Genomic DNA, 19,291 nt, shown 5'->3' with positions numbered 1-19,291 from the left:
GTTTCAACCTTTACCCATTGTCTGTATTGCTGTGGGTTTCCTAGAAGGTGTGAGTGAATACATGTGTCCAGGCAGGAATCTGGCATTGTGGACACAGTAGATTAATTGCTCAAACTGCCAGAGAAGAAATGATCCATTTGCAGATATTGACGAGAAGAGTTATTTCAGCTTTGCTGAGTTTTCAAAAGCCCTAGCCCTGAAGAAAATCTAGTCATCCAGAACATATCTAGTTATCTAGGATCTAAAGTGCTTCACTGGCACTTCCTCATATGATTCCAGTGGCTACACAGACCTAGGAGCCTCACTCCATAGACCACACCCTTCAGCCTGCCTCTGTGGTAAGGAACAGTCTAGTTGCTGGGGAACTGAAGGCAGCCTCTAAGAGGAAAAGAAGCCCTTAACAGTACCATGTTTTCTAGGGAATGTGCAGTGGATCTGGCTTCACCACAATAGGTAGTTGTCTAGTTTGACGTTGCATATGGAATCCTTACAGCTTTAGCATCAGTTAGCAGAGGGGCCTTCCTGTCCTTTACCATACAGCTACCATCCTGTGAGGCCCAACCGTCAGCAACAATTAAGAAATAATGCCCCCCCCACCTGAACTCACCCTCACTGATGTGCAAATACAGCTTTTACATTCTTTCCAGGATTCCTTGTACTCTGTCTTCTTGCTATGTTGAAAATGACACAAGTGTGTGTCTCCAGCCAATGCATTCAGACATATAGGCCCTCTCTGCTGCCAAACTTAGATTTTGGAGAAAACCAAGCCAAACAAAACTGATAGGACTTTTTAAGCTCACAAAATAAGCCTGTTTTAAAAAATTGTGATAAAATTATTAAAATTAATGAGGTTCGTGGCTTGATTTCCATTTTCCATTCCCTGGCTCCCTAGGTTCCTAGGAGACCCTGTGCTATTTCACAGTGTTTTGGGGTACTGACATCTTGATTACCGTGGAAACTATAATCAGCCTTCCCAGCATTTACGCGGTCATTTAAGACAGGACAGTATGACGCCATTATTTGTTGCTTTTTGGGAATTCTTTTCTTTTTCCTATTTTGCTAATTTGTAAGGTAAACTTCATGGAGCCCAAAAATGAGCATGTCATGGTCAGGTCCTGTTTCTCTGGCCTGTTTTCAAAATGAACTTGAGTGGAGAGGCATAAGCTAGCAGTCCACAAAGAGTTGCTTTTCACAAGGATTGGAATTCCTAGACTTTCTTTAAAACTTGAAAGAGTCAGCAGCACTGGCCCAGGTGTTTTCAGGGTGCAATCTGTTGAAAGAAATGTGCCTCCAATTTCCCACAGTCTCAGTGCTGCCTACTTCATTCATTAGTGATTACCGGTGTGGCTCCTGAAAGCATTTCAGTTTGTTACCTCTGATCAGAGCAACAATCGTAGGGAACACCACAACAGGACAGACAGACTGTTCCTATAATCCTTGATTTCCTCAGGCTGCTGCAGGAACCAGGCTTGGAGCTGCACCAGGTAGAAGGTGGGACCCTTGAAGTGGTCCCTGTGGTGGATTCAAATCCATACTTACTTCTCAGATTGCTTGGTTTTGATAATTCTCTCCACCTTTTCTCCACCAGGATACCCTTTCTCAGATTTTAATACTAGATTTTACTTTTGAAAGCACTGGGAAAGAGGGAAAGAAAGTAAACAAATTAAGCCCTGTTATCCCCAAGTTTTTTAAGGATTGCTTTTGGAAAAAAATAAAGTGAGAAAAAAAGTTCTTGCTCTATTCAATACATCTCATTCCGTGGCTTAAAAACTCCAGTTCTGATTCCCTCATAGATACTCGCGTCTCCAGCCACCCTCCCTACTGTTCGGTGGACTTCTGCCATCTGAAGCAGCAGATCCTGCACTTAACCCTGAAAAATGTATTACTGCAGAAGATGTAGTTAGATATGCAGAAGGCACTAATTAGCACCTTTATTGGCTTAGAAAGCATTTTTTATTTTGGTTTTCCTAAGCATTTCTGACTGATTCATGGAAGACATTTGGTTCTTTGGAATATCATCCAATAGACTAATCAAATTACATTTTCACAGGGCTCTAAAATAATAGCATTCTGCAGCTTTCTGCACATTTAACTCCTGCATGGCCAGGGCTCCTAGTAGAGGCAGTGTATGTCAACAGTGCATGTGTATCTCAGCAAATTACTAACCCATGTTCTTAAAAAGGAGACTCTTCCATTCTGCTTGACACTCATGTTCAACACCTCAATGCTACTTGGAATGCTTTGCTCTTCTTCCCACCTCCCATATCTGTTTGTTTTCTATATGGCATGGACTCTTCTTCCCCATTCCATTGCTGACCCCAAGGCAAGCTGTTGTCAACTCAAGCCTGAGTCTATAATAGCTTCTTCCCAATATAGCCATACTGTTTCCATCATCAGAATAAACTAGAGTAAGTTCCAAACTCACCACAATAGAGATGGCAAATGAGCAATGAGCTTGACTCAATTCCCCAACACTGCACCATTTAATTACCATCACCTCTAATTATCATCATAAACTATTTGTGTCTCTCTTTTCAGGTAGACAGAAATATGGCATCAAAATCCTACTCATCTCAGACCCCAGTTATAAGGGCTTATTCATTTGAACTGGAACCTGAGATGACACTTCTGTGCCTAATCCTATTACATCAAGGATGAATCACTCTTCAGAGATTTGTAGCCATTTATAATTGCACCATATTCTATTTAACATAAAATTTCTACTCTCACTCCCTAGCATGAAAGCACATCTTGAGTCTGACCACTTTCCATATATGTTCCTGCACACATTTAATTTTCTTCTGTGCCTTTGTTCAAACTCTTATTACTTCCACCAAATGAAATTTTCTAGCTTTGCCTCTTTGTTTTTTCAAACCATATTCCTTTCATTGACAGCTCAAAACTCACTTCTGAGAAAACTTCCTAGTTTGGAACATTACCTTCATTATGTCTTTCTAAGATCTTTTTGTTGAATATCTTTGAGGCAGTCAGATTTTGGAGATGACTTCTATCCTCATAACAGATCACAATTTTGTAAGAAGGATCAGACCCCGAATAATTTGAGCTATCACAGGTCAAGTGCCATAGAGGTGGCAAGAAGTGGGCCAAGCCCAGAATGGATGTTACTGGTGTTTAGAAGAAAAATATGTCTCATATATTCTCATATATCAGGAAGAAACTCATAGAGATATAAGACAGGCCAGGCCTCAATAGGGAAAGAGGTAATCAGAACAAGAAAAACTTTTTGACAGGGGAAATTAGATGGAGAAAGATAAAGAACTGCGACTGTAATAATAGGAGATAAGACTAGAAGGTCTTGTAGAAAAGTTGACATAGGTTTCATTCAACTTGGGATAATCTTAGAAGGTCAGAATAACCTTCTTGAGAGCAGGAATCTTATATGCCACACCTTTGGACCCTTCTCCTAGAATAGGACTTTGTTCTAAAAGCTTACTCTTGACAAGCTTTAAGGGAACATATATTATATTTAGCTGGATTTATTTTGACCCTTTCTTATCATATGGATCACAGAATTTAGAATTTGATTTTCTAAATTCTCAATTATTTAACAAATTCCTTCTGGAAAGACATCAATTTACTCCTCTGGGACCTCTCTGAGGATTGTAGAAGAAATATCTAAAACTATAAAAAGACAAAGAATTAACCCCCATTAATTAGTAGCTGGCACTAAGCAGGTCTTTTACAGAAATTTTCTGTTATAGGATCTAATTTTATCATTTGCAGTGATGCTTAGATGTGCTGTTAAATAAGTGTCAGGGACCAAGTATGGCAGCGCACACCTATAATCTCAGCTGCTCAGGAGAACATGGTCCAAGGCCAGCCTGGGAAAAAAGCATTAGACCCTATCTGAAAAATAAACTAAAATCAAGAGGACTGGGGCATGGTTCGGGAGGGAGAGTGCTTGCCTGGCAGATAGGAGGTCCTAAGTTCAGTCACCAGTATACCAACCTCTCCCCCACCAGGAAACAAAGAAAAAAATGAAGTGTCAGTTCTGTAAACCTACATGTTGAAGCATGCATTCATTCTACCTGACTTATCTGTGCATTACAGTGACAGTGTACTATCACAATTAGATAGTACTGATGTTTAATTAGTTCTCTGGCTGTAGCAATGAGTTTGCCACATGCCAGATACTCTCTATGGGCTTTCTTATACTCAGTTTCAGTGTGGAATCTGAGATGAAGAATGAATCAGTAGCCTGAGATGATGGCTTTTAACATCCATGGCCACAATCCCTTTGGCACCATGACTGGCCCCAAAGAGTCTATGAATGTTCCATGGTGGTTGTGGTTATAGGAAGGTCTATGGAGCCTCTCTGAACCCAAACTGAGAATCAAACCTGTTTGCTTGTGCTGTTGGTAACCAATAAGATGTATTTATTGGCATCTGGCAGTAGAGATACTGGAAAGTGAAAAGTGAACGAAGTTAAAGGATGCCCAAGAAGCTCCTCTCTGTGAGTCCCCCATGTGCTCCTGGCAGAAAATGCCCTGGAGATACTTAAAAAGGAGGCTGTCTGAGCACTCAGCTAAAAGGTCCTAACATTTGTCAGAAGACTGGGCAAACCATACAATTAGGATTTCTCCCCCAACTTTTCACTAAAGCAGCTCTTCTCAATGTCATAAATAACCTTCATTGCAAATCTTAATGGTCAGTTATCATTCTGCCTCACCTGTAATTCATACAGACTTCCTTTCTTGACTATTCTCTGTTGGTTCTCACTTTATCTCATGACCCAATCTTTCGTCTTTGCAATTTCTTCCATATCTTCCAGGCTTCTTCTCTGTCAGTATTCACATGCCTGGTGATCTCCTCAGGTCATCTGGCTTTAAACACCATGTACACAACAAGTCCCAAATGTGCTTATGTATTTCTAGATTTTTCCTTTAACTCTAAATTTGTATTTCCAATTATCTACTCAATAGTATCTTCTTGGATATCTACTTATAGATTAAGCATTTGAATCATAACTTATTTAAAATTGAATTTCTTATCCTTATCCCAAGCATAATCTTTCTATTGTTTTCTCTTGCCAATAAATGCCCACCCGTTCTCTCAGATTCTCGAGCAGAACTTAGTGCAGTGCTCCTTGACTGCTGTATTTTTTTCATACCCACTAGCATACCCTGTCCTGTCTAGATTTCAAATATATTCAGAATCCAATGCCTTCCTATAATAATAGCTTCTGCCCTAATCTAAGTTCTCATCCTCTCTACTCTGTATTATTTGACTAGCCACTTAACTGGGGTCCCTGCATCTCTAGTTTCCTCTAGCCTATAGTCTATTCAGCAAATTGCAGCCAGCTAGATGCCAGAACTGTCCTTGCAAAAACAAAACAATCAAACAAAAAACAAGGCTTTATATGAAACACTTTAAATGATTCACTTCTCATGCTGAATAAAAGCCAAAGTACTTACAGGAATACATATAGGCCCAAATCATTTGGCTTCTAGCTAATTCTATAATCTCTCACCTGCTATTCTCATCCTTGCTCACTTAACTGCAACCTTTCAGGTCTCCTTGCTTTTCCTGGAGCACAGAGAGCAGGAAGCAACCCCATGGCCTTCACTTATGTTGTTCTGTGTGCCTGGAGCAGTATATCCCAACATGAATGTATGGCCTGCTCCTTCCCTTCTAGGAAGCTGCTGAAAGGAAACCTAATATGAAATGCCTTCTATGTTCATCTGTCTTCCTGGCATGTTGCATATTTATTCATTTGTTTATTGTCTCTATTGCCACATCTATTTTCTTCATTGTTCCCGGTCTTGAAGGAGTGCCTAGTTTGTAGGAAGCACTCCACATATATTTGCTAAATATGGAAGAGTGGAACAAAAAGAGGTCTGTCAGAGTTTTGTGCCTGGGCCAGGGAAATGGAATTGGTAGAATGTTTGTTCTCCAGTCTCCAGCCTAAGTCTAAGGCTTAAGACAAAATAAGGGGCTTCAGGGAAAAGATGAAAGATTATTTCCATCATGGGTTTTAAAACACTAGTAATTCTGCCTAAATTCCCAAGTGATACAGCTGTGAAGTATAATAGAAATGAGTATTCCTACAAATTCTGCATGAAATAGAACACCATAAGGTTTAAAGGTAATGTTGGTGCTCCTGGAGGAGCAGAAGAACACAATGATTAGGAAGTGTGGAAACAACTCATCTATGGGGTGACACCAAGAGGATTCTATTGGAATAGTAGCAGCAGTAAGAGTGAATCGGACTCATTCATGATACTACTTAAAACTTCTAATGGCTTCCAGAAATACAAAGGAAAATATTTTACCAAGATAGTGGCAATAATCATCAAAATTGGAGCACTGATTTTATACTTACATACTGGTGAGACCTGGGACAATTCAAATTATAGGAGTTACTTATAGGTAAATTTCAAAATAGCTTTGTACCTCTTTTTTTTAACTTTTAGAACTATTTTAAGTTAAAACTTTTTCTTTGAACTAAAACCTGCTCTATGTCCCTTCAGGTTTAAAGGGAATATATTTTAGAACACTAAAACCTTAAATTTAAGGAGAACCCTTCTCTAACACCCACATTTGGCAAACAGAAGTAAGGAAAAGCTAGAGATAAAATTAATGGTAGTTGATTTACATCTGTGTGCAGTCATTGGCCATGTACTATTTCTGGTAGAAAACACATGAACTTTGAAATCAGACAGACTTGAATTCAAATCATGTCTCCATCTCTTATTGACCATGAGGTTTTAGGCAAATTCTGTAACCATTCTGAGTATCTGTTTCCTCAGTACTGAATGAAGTTAACCATCCTACTGTTCTGTTTGTGGTATACTTGGCAATAGTTTTTAATATGCAATAATTATTTGATAAATAATAACTACTAATTATAGTATTATGTAGTCATTACTTTTGAGTCCAAAACGTATTAAAGGCAGAAACCTAGTGAGCGTCAGAAAAGCACAACCAAAGAACTTTCCATTTAGTAGGCATTCATTATGCAGTCACATCAGTTTTCTAAGAGTTTAGGTTCTTATCATTTTAAATTTCTGAAATCAAAGTAAAATGACTACTTACGGATTTCCAAATGAATTATTTGATGTGTTTTTCAGCTTTAGTGAAGTTTAATTAGCAAATAAAGATTTTATCTTTTCATTGTGTACATGTTTTGATATATATTATAAGATGATTATCACATCAAGCTAATTAGCACATCCATCAACTCACATAGTTACTTTTTTTGAAGTAAGAATACTTAAGATATATTCTCAGAAAATTTCAAGCATTCAGTACTGTACAATTAACGATGACCACCATGCTGTATCTTGGGGCTCATGAACTTACTGATAAGGTGTGTATCTGTTGGCCAACTTGATGCATCTTTTTTATTTTAACATCCAAATGTGATCATTTTGCATTTCCATAAATTACTTGATTGACTTAAAAAATTAGTGATGTCCCACATTGAAATTTTTAAACTCAGAGGATTGTGCCATGGTCCCAGAGGGCTGATGTATAAGAATGAAAAGACCTGGTGAGAAAAATGCCAGTGGCTGTGCCACTGGCTCATATTCTACCTTTCCACAAGAGATGATCATATAGGGCTTTCCTCTAGGGGTTTCCACACAACATGTATGATAAATCATATGAGTTTTCTAGAGAAGCAATGTGGCTATACTGCTTGACAGATCTCAGTTACAATCTCAACTTCCTCACCTACTAACTGGACTACTTTGGGCAAATTGCTTAACTTTTCTGAGTCTCATTTTCCTCCTTGCAAGATTTAACAATGATAATATAAACTTCAGAGAATGATTTTGCTACCAAGGTTTAGGGACTTTACCTAGCATGAGAGTGGCACAAGAAGTATTAAATGCCAGCTTAATAAAAGTGAGTCACAGAAGAGCATAAAAATCAAGAAGTCACCATAAAAGACCAAGATCTCATCTTGATCATCACAAGACTCATGAGAGACCCAAGACAGGACCACCTGAGGGTAGTAATAGTATTCAGTCCTAGTCCAGGGCATGGAACCTCACTACATTGCTTTCTATGGAAACACTGGGCCATATGAAAGATGAGAAGACACTTGGATCTTGTTGTGACTTCAGCATGCAAATCTCTGAAGTGATCAGTGAGGGAATGAATTACACTTAGAGTGAGTTGGGTAGCATCCCTGAAATTTTCATTTCTGTCTAAAACCTTATAATGTGGCCTCATTTAGAAATATGGGATTGAAGATATAATAATAAGATGAGGTTGTATTGGATTGGGGTGGGTCTGTAATTCAATGATTGGAGTGCTTACAAAAAGAGGAGAAGACACGCAGGAAGAAGAGGCCATGTAAAGACGTATTTATAGAATGGAGGATGTGTCTACAGCCCAAGGAATACCACAATCACAAGGAGCCACCAGCAGCCAGGAAAAGGAAGGAAGGGGTTCTTCAGAAGAAGAGGGAATTGCAGAAATCGTGATTTTGGACTTCCAGCTTCCATAACTATGAAAAATAACTTTCTGCTGTTTGAAGCCACTGAGCTTGTAGTAACTATGACTGCCCTAGGAATCAATGCACATCCACTCTGTATCCCATCAGGATTGTACGAGTTTTGACAAGGCCATTTCTCCAAGACTGATTACTTTTCCTCCTCTGCAGTTCCTTTTCCTTTCTCCACAGTTTAGCTCTTGGATACCCTCCCCTCAACCTTTAGGTTATCAGTTTCTAGTATTATTCTAGTGTCACTGTTTCCAGTGTGGTTCTGGGCTTCCCTAAGCTCAGTGCATCTCTGGCTTTGGACTGAAGCCAGCACATGGAAGGCTGGGCCTCAAGTTCTCCTGTCTGCCTCAACAGACAGTGATCAAAACCCATGGCACTTGCCCTTGATTCTTCACCTGCAAAATAGAGTGAGAAACAACCATGTTCTCACACAGGTTACTGAGTTTAAAATATGATCCATGAGAAAGAGCTTGTAAAAGCAAAGGATCAATTAAATGTGTAAGAAGTTCTTCCATTATTATTAAAAGCCCTGTGGAAGAGGAAGGAGCTGCCAAATCCAGGCTGTGCTTCTCTGAGCTCAGAGCCATGTTGATAACCCTGATTTCCTACGGGTCTTTCCCCACTATCTGTGTCTTTGCAATTCACTAACTTGATTCCAAAGAGGTAATGTCATGATATTTGTCTGTAATCAATGGGAAGTGAGGACTTTAATACAGTTACTGAAGACCCCAGAACCAGAATCAGTCTCTCACCATGACTTGGAAAAAGAGGAGGACAGAAGTCTAAGAAATGCTGGTTATATTTCTTAAGCCCCTAGAGTCTACACTATTATTAACAGGGAGGTACTCAAATTTGATTTATTAGAAAAAAAATCTGTAGAAATTTTGGCATCATGGAATTTTTATATTAAAAAATAAAGCAGCTTGGTAAAGAAGAAAATTTCAATGTTACATTTAGTCTTATTTTTTAAGTAAAAAAAATAATCAATCTTAATCAAAAAAATTAATTAATTAAATTTAAAAAATCAATTAATCAAAAAAAATAGTCAATCTTAATTTAAGATAATGGAGGAAGTGAAGTAATTAAAACCAACAAATAAGTTAGTATTAGACTAATAATTTTCCCTCTCACCACCATCCTCCTACATTATGTCATTTTTCACACACATTATTTATTACATTATTTAAAACATACTTTTCACATTTTAGCATCTATGAGATCAGTATGTATTGCAATCAATGCTGCCTTTCATCTACAAGTACCAGGTTTTATTTTATCTGAGTGGTATCTATAAAATAAGTGCACTCTATAATTGAGGAATCTTAGATTCTATGAAATATGGTATTTTAGTTTAATGAAGATGGAATTTTTGAGACCTGTACTTAAATTTTTTTTGCTTTGTATAATGTTTTTTTATCATTTCTCAGCAAAACAATTGTGATATATTTTCTGCCCAGAAATGCTGCTTGATTTAGAATTTAGTCATTTGTTCTTCTCTAGAATAAATGTATCATTAGTGCAATTCTGACACCAAAAAAATACAGAGAAACTAGATTTGAAAAGAAAAGTACAATATCATATGAGGGAAATTAAATTATTTCATTTCCATAATTACATTCTTGCAATGGCCCCACAGAACCCAGCAAGTTTCCTGCTACGTCTGAGTGTTAAATGGCAGCAAGAGCACTGGCTTTGGCCTCTGACCTGCTTCTGGAGACATGGCTACCCTTTCTGTGTCATAGTCTTACAAGTCAAATGAAAGGACTGAGGTCTGATCTATGTGGGAACTTCTGATAACTCTTAGTTTAGGAAGATTTATTCACACAGACAGTTCACACACACACATCTACTTAGCTTCACAAAGCAAAGCTGTTCTGGGGGCCCTTGTCTTACCAGTGGAATCGATGACTTGCTGAAAGTTTTCATTTACAGAGACACTATAAAAGAAACAGAAGTATTGTGAGTCAAACAAAGTGTGTAAATAAATTATACTAAATTGCTTTTTTCATTAAACTTATAAGTGCAAATACAGAGTTAAATTTTATTAAGAGAGGACTTTTGGCAACCAGTGAACAGAGAACCATTAAATAGCATTGTATTTTGTACTTTTAAATGGATAGAAAGGATTTATAATAATAGGGTAATCCTTCAAGTACCCAATTAATATGAAAATCCTATATATCTCCCCTTGCCCAGGCAGGATTACTCACATTGCTTTCATGGATCTTTGGAAGGGAAATATAAGGCAGAAAGAAACACTTACAAGAATCCAGAGTCCAGCCACTGCTGGATGCTTTCCTGTTTGGAATGTTCTATAAACAAGAAAGGAACAGACCTGTTAGAAAAGGACAACAAGGAACAAGACTCCAGGCTATCATTCAGCCACACTCAGTTACTCTATTTCCTACATAGCTAGTCACATGTTTCAATAAGCACATTCATTTTTCTCCCTGAAGGCAAAACCTCCTGTTTGCCTGAGAATGAAGTGTAAAGTTGCCAAGCAGTATAACTTTAAAAATAAAATAATGTTAAAGAGAAGGACAATAAATCAGTGAAGAGCAAGAGATTTTAGAATAGTTTTTCGATTACCTGGTGAGAACACAAAGGGTGGAAAAGCATGTGAGACTTTCCTTTCTCTGGTTAGGTCTAAATCTCACCACAGAGCCTCTCCTTATTGAATCCCCACATTTACCTAAGGCAGCCAGCCAGTCATGTTTATTTGCAAGGAGTTCTTTGCCAGGTTAGAAACCAAATTTGCATCCATTCCAGGGACAAATTGCACTAGAGTCCCTGGATTGCCAAAGGCAACCTGTACTAAAAGAGCACCAGTCTTTTAAGGTGGCTCTGTCTCCTGGCTCAACAAAAATAGTCAACAGGGGAAAAGGACGATGTAAAGGCAGAATTTCCACGGGGAAATTTGTTTCCATTCTGGTTGGCTACTACCCACCTGAGGGAGGTCGTCTTTGACTTTACCCTACCAAACAGGGAGGCAGTTGAATTATCCCCCTCACATGGTGTCAGGTGAACCAACAAAGCCAGTGGGTCTGAAAGATATTGATAGCTCATCAATCAAGGTACCATGAAAGGGTAGAATGAATTGTGGGATGAGCAAAGAAGAAAAATCTTCCAACATTTATGTCTGGGAGTTGGGGTGGGGGGAGCTGGGAAGAAGTACTATCTTATTTTAATAGCTTTTAATTTGTTAAAATGATTATCAATGCCTCATGCAAGACCCTAAGATCCTTTCAACAAAATGATGTCCTGAAAGAAGCCTCATATCTCAGCATGGACCCTATTTAGCCTCAAAGTCCTGGCAACTTAGGATGAGGGAATGTTGGAATAGAAAAGAACCAGAGTTCATTCATTAGTTGGTCTCCTTCTGTTAAGAAGGACTGTATTGTCAGTGTCAGTGGAAAGTCAGAAGTGTCCATTTCATAGAACTTTCTAGCATCATGCCAGGAATACTGGGTTTTTTTGTTTTTTATTAAGCTAAGTCTTTGTTCCAAAACCCTCTATCCCCAGTCAAAAGTCCCCCATCCCTCATCATGCACAGCAGGACATTTTTCAGATAGCCCTAAGGGCCCTTCTCACCCAGGATGGGGATGGTGAAAGTCTGGTTTTCTTCCTCAGAAGCAGAAAACAGTTGCCCATCCAAAGGCATCCAGGCTGTCTTGGTGTACCTCAAAATCTCTCGCTTGCTCTTTTCCTGGCCTTCTTGAGGCTTGTCAGATCCTTGGGATTTCTCTGCCATTGTGAGAGGGTAATTCTGCAAACAAACTTAAATCAAACAAATAAGTAATCCAGCTTCACCATATCATGCCTGTTTCACCCACCTCAGCCAAGCTCTAAGTTTGCTGGAGACCAGGAATTAGTTTGGTCTTGCCAGTCAATAGGCCACATTCATACTTTGAAGGACTCAATTTGGTGGTCTAGGGTATGGATGGAAAACAAAAAAATTGGACTTCGTAACACACCTAATAAATTTTTTTCAAATTTATCTAGTCACATCTCTAAAAATATTTTTAAAGACCCAAAATGATGGAGGAAAATGAAGGCTTTGGCAACAGATAATCTTGGTTGAGCCTCAGACTCTGCAACTTGTTGGGTGGCCTTGTGTAAATTACATAACATGTGTGTAACCCCTTTATTTTCAAATTGGGGACACAATTGTACTACATCTTGATAACCATTGAGTAATTATTATGGCTAGCTTCTATGCTGAGTTCTATACATCAACTACATAATTTATTTTTCTTTTTTTTGGTGGGAGGGATTTTGCAGAATTCAAGGCTTTTGTACTTGCTAGGCAGGTGCTCTACCACTTGACCCATATCCCTAGCCTCTTTTTCTTTAGTGTTTTTTTTCAGGTAGAGTCTCACATTTTTGCCCAGGGCAGGCCTCAGGCCACCATCTCTCACCTATGACCTCCAGCATAGCTGGTACAGGTGTGAGCCTCCACACCTATCCCCATAATTAAATTTTCAATGAAGTAAATAATATGATTATCACAATTTGTAGTTGAAAAGCAGAAATTAAGTTGTATATCCAAAGCCAGGTCAAATTCAAGCAGGTCCTGGACCCTAAGCACGTTCCTATGACTGTACCATCTACACTATACAGTGTTTGGAACAAATAAAATATTCATGAATATATTATGCAGTTGGAATAAGAACTATCAGCTATCACCACTATCTCATTTGACCTTTATTAATTTCCTTATGAAATTCACAAGGTGAGAGCAGGAGACAGGCGCTTACAACAGCTCATTTACACAATTGGCTCAATCTCCTGAGATAATAATCACCTTGAATTGAGAGCCATCTTGTTACTCATTTATGTGTCTCTAGTATTTGATTGTATTTTGGCACATAGTAGGTATTAAGCCAACATGTAAAAAACCTAAATAGCAAAAGTAGAGCTCAAACCTACACTTTCTGACTAAGTTCTTTCCATGGAATTCATTTGAATTAGCATTAGTTTATTCTTCAAGTTTAGAGAAATAACCAAAAAAGCCAAACACCTACTTCAGCAGCAACTCTAACACCCCTACATTTCTGCAGTCACTGATCATGTGACATGTTAACCATCACTTCTAATCAGGGTTTTAAAAAGGCAAATCACTTTGCACAATTATAAACATCAGAATAGTCTTTCAAATGCAGCAAGCATTTTAGATGCAATTAACAGTAACAATTTCCTTATATGTTTTATAGAGTCAAGTTCTACCATTTAACTGAAGTATAAATACACATTTTCTGTTGCATTCATAAATTACTGCAAAAAATAATGATAATCATGATGACTTAATTTTATATTCAAAAAAGCAAAACCTAAGAAATTTCAGTTAGTTAAAAATTAGGGCAAAAGGTGGACAATTAATATCTATATTAACAGCAAACATGTTAGCCAGCTGATTTTAGGAAGTTACCTGCAGGAATATCCTCTAGCAAATCATAAAAATTTTGGTGATAACAAGACAAAAATAATACAGATGAGATTCTATTTTTCACCTTTATAGAGTTGTATAGTATACTAGAATTCCTAACACTAGACAAAATAACCTTTAGGAATTGCACTGAATATTTTGCTATTTATTTTTGCATGGATTTTGGATCTTTTGTGTTAGAAAAATTCTCTTTGTCCGGGCCTTGCATATTGTGGGTGTGAAGGAGAATTAGAACATCCACTTTGACAGGGCAAAATTTCACAAGGAGAAAAACTCTTAAATTATGCTCAGCAACACCCATGAAATATGAGACTCAATAAAGGATCAGAAGGTTTGAAAAAAAAAAGGATAACATATTTTAGAAAAACAAGGTTCCTCAAATAATCTGCCTCCTCATGACCTCAGCAAAAGCAAACTTCTATTTAGCACAGGAGGTGCTGCTTTATAGAGAAAACAGGCGCCACCAAGCAACTGAAGGCACTTAAAAGCTGCTTTGTAATACAACATCAAATGTCAATCTAGCTACTGCTTTTCACGTATAACACTATAAAAATTGTTAAGTTTTTAGATGAAATGCTGTTTTGTTTTTTGTGCCCTAAACTTCTATTCTATAATGGCAAATTTGAGGTCAGCTGCCAGCCATGCTCAACCAGTGAAGATCTGCTCTCTGCCAGCTTGGTTGGTTTTGGCAGTGGAACAGGAAAAAGCCTGGCAAAGAAAGTGGGAGTCAAGGGTCAAGGACTGACTGGTAAAGAAAACCTCTTTTGTTCCCTCTGTTTTAGTGGATGCCTTCCCAGTTAGTAAACAAATCTGCTTTTGGAACTAGATTCTCCAGTGACCCCGTGACCTACCTTTAATAACCATTCATGTTACCCCAGAGCAGTCCTTGGAAAGGGACACAGATCAGGTAGCAGCCCTGAATTGCTATTGGAAAGAGGGGCAGAAGTTATGACACAGGGCCCCTACTGACTACTTTACTTAACCCCACTGTCTCCAGGACCAGCTGGAACCCAGGTCATGCCAGCTTTGATGCGGCCTGAAGTAGAATCCTTTTGCTGGGTCATGTTATCCTCTGTACCTGAGGGACCCAGTACTTTCCCTCATCAGATTCCTTTCCTTTTGCCTACTGTGCTGTCATTAATCCCTGTGTGTATGATGAGGGAAATTGCTTATATCATCATGTTTTATCTTTAAAAGACATAAAACTATATATATATACAAAGAATTCCATTTTGTAAAAACAAAACACTAAGGCAAAGAAGAAAAAGAAATGGGTCAAAACGCTATCAGGTTTTCAAATTTTCAAACATAATCAAAATGATAAAAATAATTAGTTTTGTGAAATTAACTCTACCTCATTTTTTTTAACTTGAACAACTTTAGCCATACCTGCCTGTGAAGGCTTCAGCCCATAATAAAGTCATAGAAGTTGGCACATTTTTTTTATAGTGCTGGGATTTGAACTCAGATTCTGGCACTTGCTAGGCTGCCATCTGAGTCATGCCCTCAGTCCTTTTCGTTTTAGGTTATTTTTCAGATATGTTCATGCTTTTTGTCTGGGGCTAGCCTCACATAAAGATCCTCCTACCTATACCTGCCATATAGCTGAAATTACAGGGATGTACCACCATGCCCAGCTTATTGAGATAGGGACTTGCTAACTTTTTGCCTGGTCTAGCGTGAAGCCATGATCTTCCCCATCTCTACCTCTTGAGTAGCTAAGATTACAGGCACGAACAACTGTGCCCAGATAGATATTTTGATACTAGAAAGCAGTAACCATCATATATTCTTGACCTTTGGGGTTAATTAATGTTTTGTGCCTCTATTCAAACAGGCTGTCTTGACAAAAAGGTCATTCACAGTGCAAAAATCAAGACTGTGTTCTGTTTGTCCCAGAATCCAGTATAACACTTGGTCCAGGGTAAATAATCTGTAGTTACTAGTTGATTGCTTGATTTCTTAGGAAAGGAACACCCATTTAGCTTAGCCAGCATTCTTGGTTCTTCTGTAGTTAAACAAGCAACTGCTTTCAGGTCAGATGGTCCTGGATTTTCATCTTAGCTCTGTGGCTTTCTGACATCTTAGGGGAAATTTTTCAAACATCTCTGATAATGTATTCCCTCATATCTGCAAAAGGCATAAAATAACTGCCTCTAAGAGGCTGTTGGGACAAATGCCTGGAAATGTATATAAAACAATCAACACTCGTATTTGTTTCTTTCTTTTTCTTTTCTCTTTTCTGTTTCCTCTTGCCATTATCCTGCCAAGAACTGCCACATGGAGGGGAAATATCATCAATCAATTGATGCAAGCATTTTTCTCATGGAAAATAGAGTTGCCACTCTTAGTTTGTGGTTAACCTGTATTTCACAAGATTATTTATTTTAGATAATTGAGAATTTGGAGAGGGGTACTGTGAGAAGAGTGACCATGAGAATGAGAGTTCCTTAAGGCTAATTAGAGGTTTTGATCAAGGCCTTGAAATTCCTTAAAAAGTGTACCAGGATATAATTGTACTGTGTAGTGCCATCCTTTGTCACCACTTCTAAATAAGCGCTGTGGTCAAGAATGGAAATTTGAGCCATTCTGGATCCACAGGGGATCTCTAACACCAGGTTGCTGTCTCCTCTCTGGACCCTCTTTATCACAATCTTGCTTCAGGCTCTTATAAAAATCTCAAATAGTGTTCAGGATTGCCTTACTCCCATCCATCCTCTTTATATAGTGACTTCCCCAATAGCAACATTTAAGAGATGTCTACATACATCCACATGCTCCATGCAGACCAGCCTCTTTCCCAGCTGTGATACCATTCACAGAAGTCTACAAAGAAAATATCCAGAGCTCATATTATCAAAACAATGATTACAATGAGCTTCAATATTACTAACCTCACCTCCACAAACTAAGAGCCAGTCCTGAGAGGCTGGTAGAGTAACAGAACTGGAGACCAGGAGAGTAAACCCCCAAAGCATCCTTGAGTCATACTCATGTGGCAGTGATATTGCTTCATCTGACCCAATCTCCCACCCTTCCTGGAGTCTTTCAAACTGTGGGCCCTCTGAATTCACGCACTGCAATCTGCCAACTCCCCATCATTCTAGCCTCTTCATTAAATATGCCTTCATCTCCTTTTTCTAATTAAAACCTAAGTGTGGTTACTTTGCTGCTCTCTCAAGCTGTGACTTTGTTTTTCTTTCTCTTACCATACCAATAGTCCAAAAGTATGAGCCATTCTCTTGGAGATGATATAAATTTCTTCCATGTTCTTCATTGCTGCTTTCAGACCTCATTTGCTCTGTCTTTTGAAGCAGATACTATCAGACTATTGAAGAGTAAACATTTAAGACACTCACCCTCATTTAGTGAAAAATTTTGAGTGGAAGACCTGTCTTCTCTCTGGAAGATTGTGTTATTGATGTTGAGAGCCCAGTAGCACTGGGCCACTCAATTCCATAACCTCTTCAGCTCAATTTCCCAAGGTCATACTTTAACACTGAAAGAGAATACCCACCAAGTACCAGTTGCATCATCTGCTGTCACCTCCAGACTTTGGGCACCATTTTTGCCCTTCTTATTGGATCATTCGCTTCATCTTACAACACACTGTAATGTGACCCATCTTTTTTTCCATTGAATTTTTTATTAGAATATATTTGTTGTACATGGGGAGACCCATTGTGACAATTCCAAATAGGCTTATATTGTACATTGGTTGGATCATCCCCACTGTCTCTACCCCTTGACCCCACCCCACTTAAAAGTATTGCAAGAGGTTTCTTTGTTCTATTTTGTGTAGGTATATGAAGTCATCAACCATATTCCTTCACTTTAATCTCCTCCTCCATTCCTTTCTCAAATCTCTGTCCAATTTCAACTTATGATGATTTTCTATTCAACTTATGATGATTCCCAAATTTACACTTACAAATCTGGTCTAGCTTCTGAACTTCAGATGAGGGTATTCCCACTTACTTGAGATTTTTACTTGGATATTCATAGGCAAACTTAACATGTGCCACTCTGAATTCTTCATTTTTTCCTTGACTTCTACTTGCCTCCCAACATAACTGCCCCTATTCCAGTGTTCTCCATCTCAACGAATGGCATCACTATCAGGGAAGCTGGTCAGTGGATTCCTCTCTTCCTTTCATATCTCACATTAAGCCATTAAAAAAGAGCTGCATCCTTCCAATGTATCAAACCAGCCACCTCTGCTGCTACCAACTTGATACCAACCACAACTTGGGTTCTCACTTGGATCATAGAAAGGACTCCCATCTACAGCACCATCACCACCTTTCACCTCTAAATCACCCGAGTCAGTAAGTTAGGTAGAGTTTTGGGTAGACTTGGAAGTAGTTGATCACTTCCTCTTCATGAAAACAATCTTTTAATTTGGTTTTTAATATCACACTCTCCAAAATTTCCTCCTACCCCACTAAAACTTTTGTCTCACTCTTTTGCTGGTTTTCCTCTTTCTCACCTCTAAATTCTATATATTCTATACCTCATTCTTCAGCCTCCTTTATCCCTTTTATCTACATGCTTTCCCTATATCAGTATGTCTTTATTTGCTCCTCTTAATACCATAGTTATGTATAAATCACTATTGAGGTATTTTTACTTTGTTTTATAAGTCTGTGTTTACACTTCAATTTAACACCATGAGAGTTTCTTCAGGACAGAGATCTTAGCTCCTATATAATTTGCATGAAAGCTATTCAGTGTATGTTTGTTGAATGAGTGCCTATATAAATGAATACCAAAATGGAATTGAGAAATATCAAAGCAAATCTGGTTATGCAACAATTAAGGGTAGCTTGGTATTTAGTAGTTAAACAACTTATCAGAAGGTGCGACTACTATACACTTCCCAGATATTATTTACTGCATCAAGGAGTAATCATGGTAGATCTGAGTTGGAAAAATGATAAGATTATAGACACACATGCACACTATTCCTCTCTGAATAAATAATGTCTAAAAATAAATACTATTTGAATAAATATTTTCTTTTACCTTGTCTTATGTCTCTCTCAACAGCTAACAAGCAAAGGAAAGATTTAATCCATCACCAGGGAAACAAAAAGCATGCAGTTTCAAGTTTAATTAACTAACAAATAGTTATCAGTTGGCTGTGTGACATAGGGCATGTAGCTTCCAGTTCTCTTGGAATGTAATTTCCTTTTCCACAATATGAGAGAGTTGGATGAGATGAGATAATTCCATAAGTACACTATTCTGTTTCCAGTTTCCACATAGACAATTTAATATTTGGCCAATGGAGTTCACATTTTAAAATATTTTAAAGTTATATTCATTGGAATTATAAAAATTGGAAGAATAAACCATTGTTAGCATTACTC

General features: G+C 38.1%; 1 protein-coding gene across 2 annotated transcripts in view; it reads right to left on the bottom strand.

Annotated features, from left to right (window-relative positions):
• Positions 1-11,158, bottom strand: part of Itprid1 (ITPR interacting domain containing 1) — a 90,360-nt gene extending 79,202 nt beyond the window's left edge. Inside the window, exons 1-3 of one of the 2 annotated variants that reach the window (XM_074065256.1) lie at positions 11,063-11,158; positions 10,737-10,785; positions 10,367-10,410 (exon numbers count right to left, since the gene is read on the bottom strand). Coding sequence is in view for 1 of the 2 variants with exons in the window: in XM_074065255.1 (XP_073921356.1) it covers positions 10,367-10,410; positions 10,684-10,694 (55 nt within the window). In the remaining variant the exon portion in view is untranslated. Of the gene's footprint in view, positions 1-10,366; positions 10,411-10,683; positions 10,708-10,736; positions 10,786-11,062 lie in introns of those variants that run through there. The other variant, XM_074065255.1, reaches the window with a different exon arrangement.
• Positions 11,159-19,291: the final 8,133 nt, after the last annotated feature.

Source organism: Castor canadensis, chromosome 2, assembly GCF_047511655.1.
Source record: "Castor canadensis chromosome 2, mCasCan1.hap1v2, whole genome shotgun sequence".
NCBI classification, from domain to species: Eukaryota; Metazoa; Chordata; class Mammalia; order Rodentia; family Castoridae; genus Castor; species Castor canadensis.
This window is presented reverse-complemented; position numbering and strand designations above follow the sequence as displayed.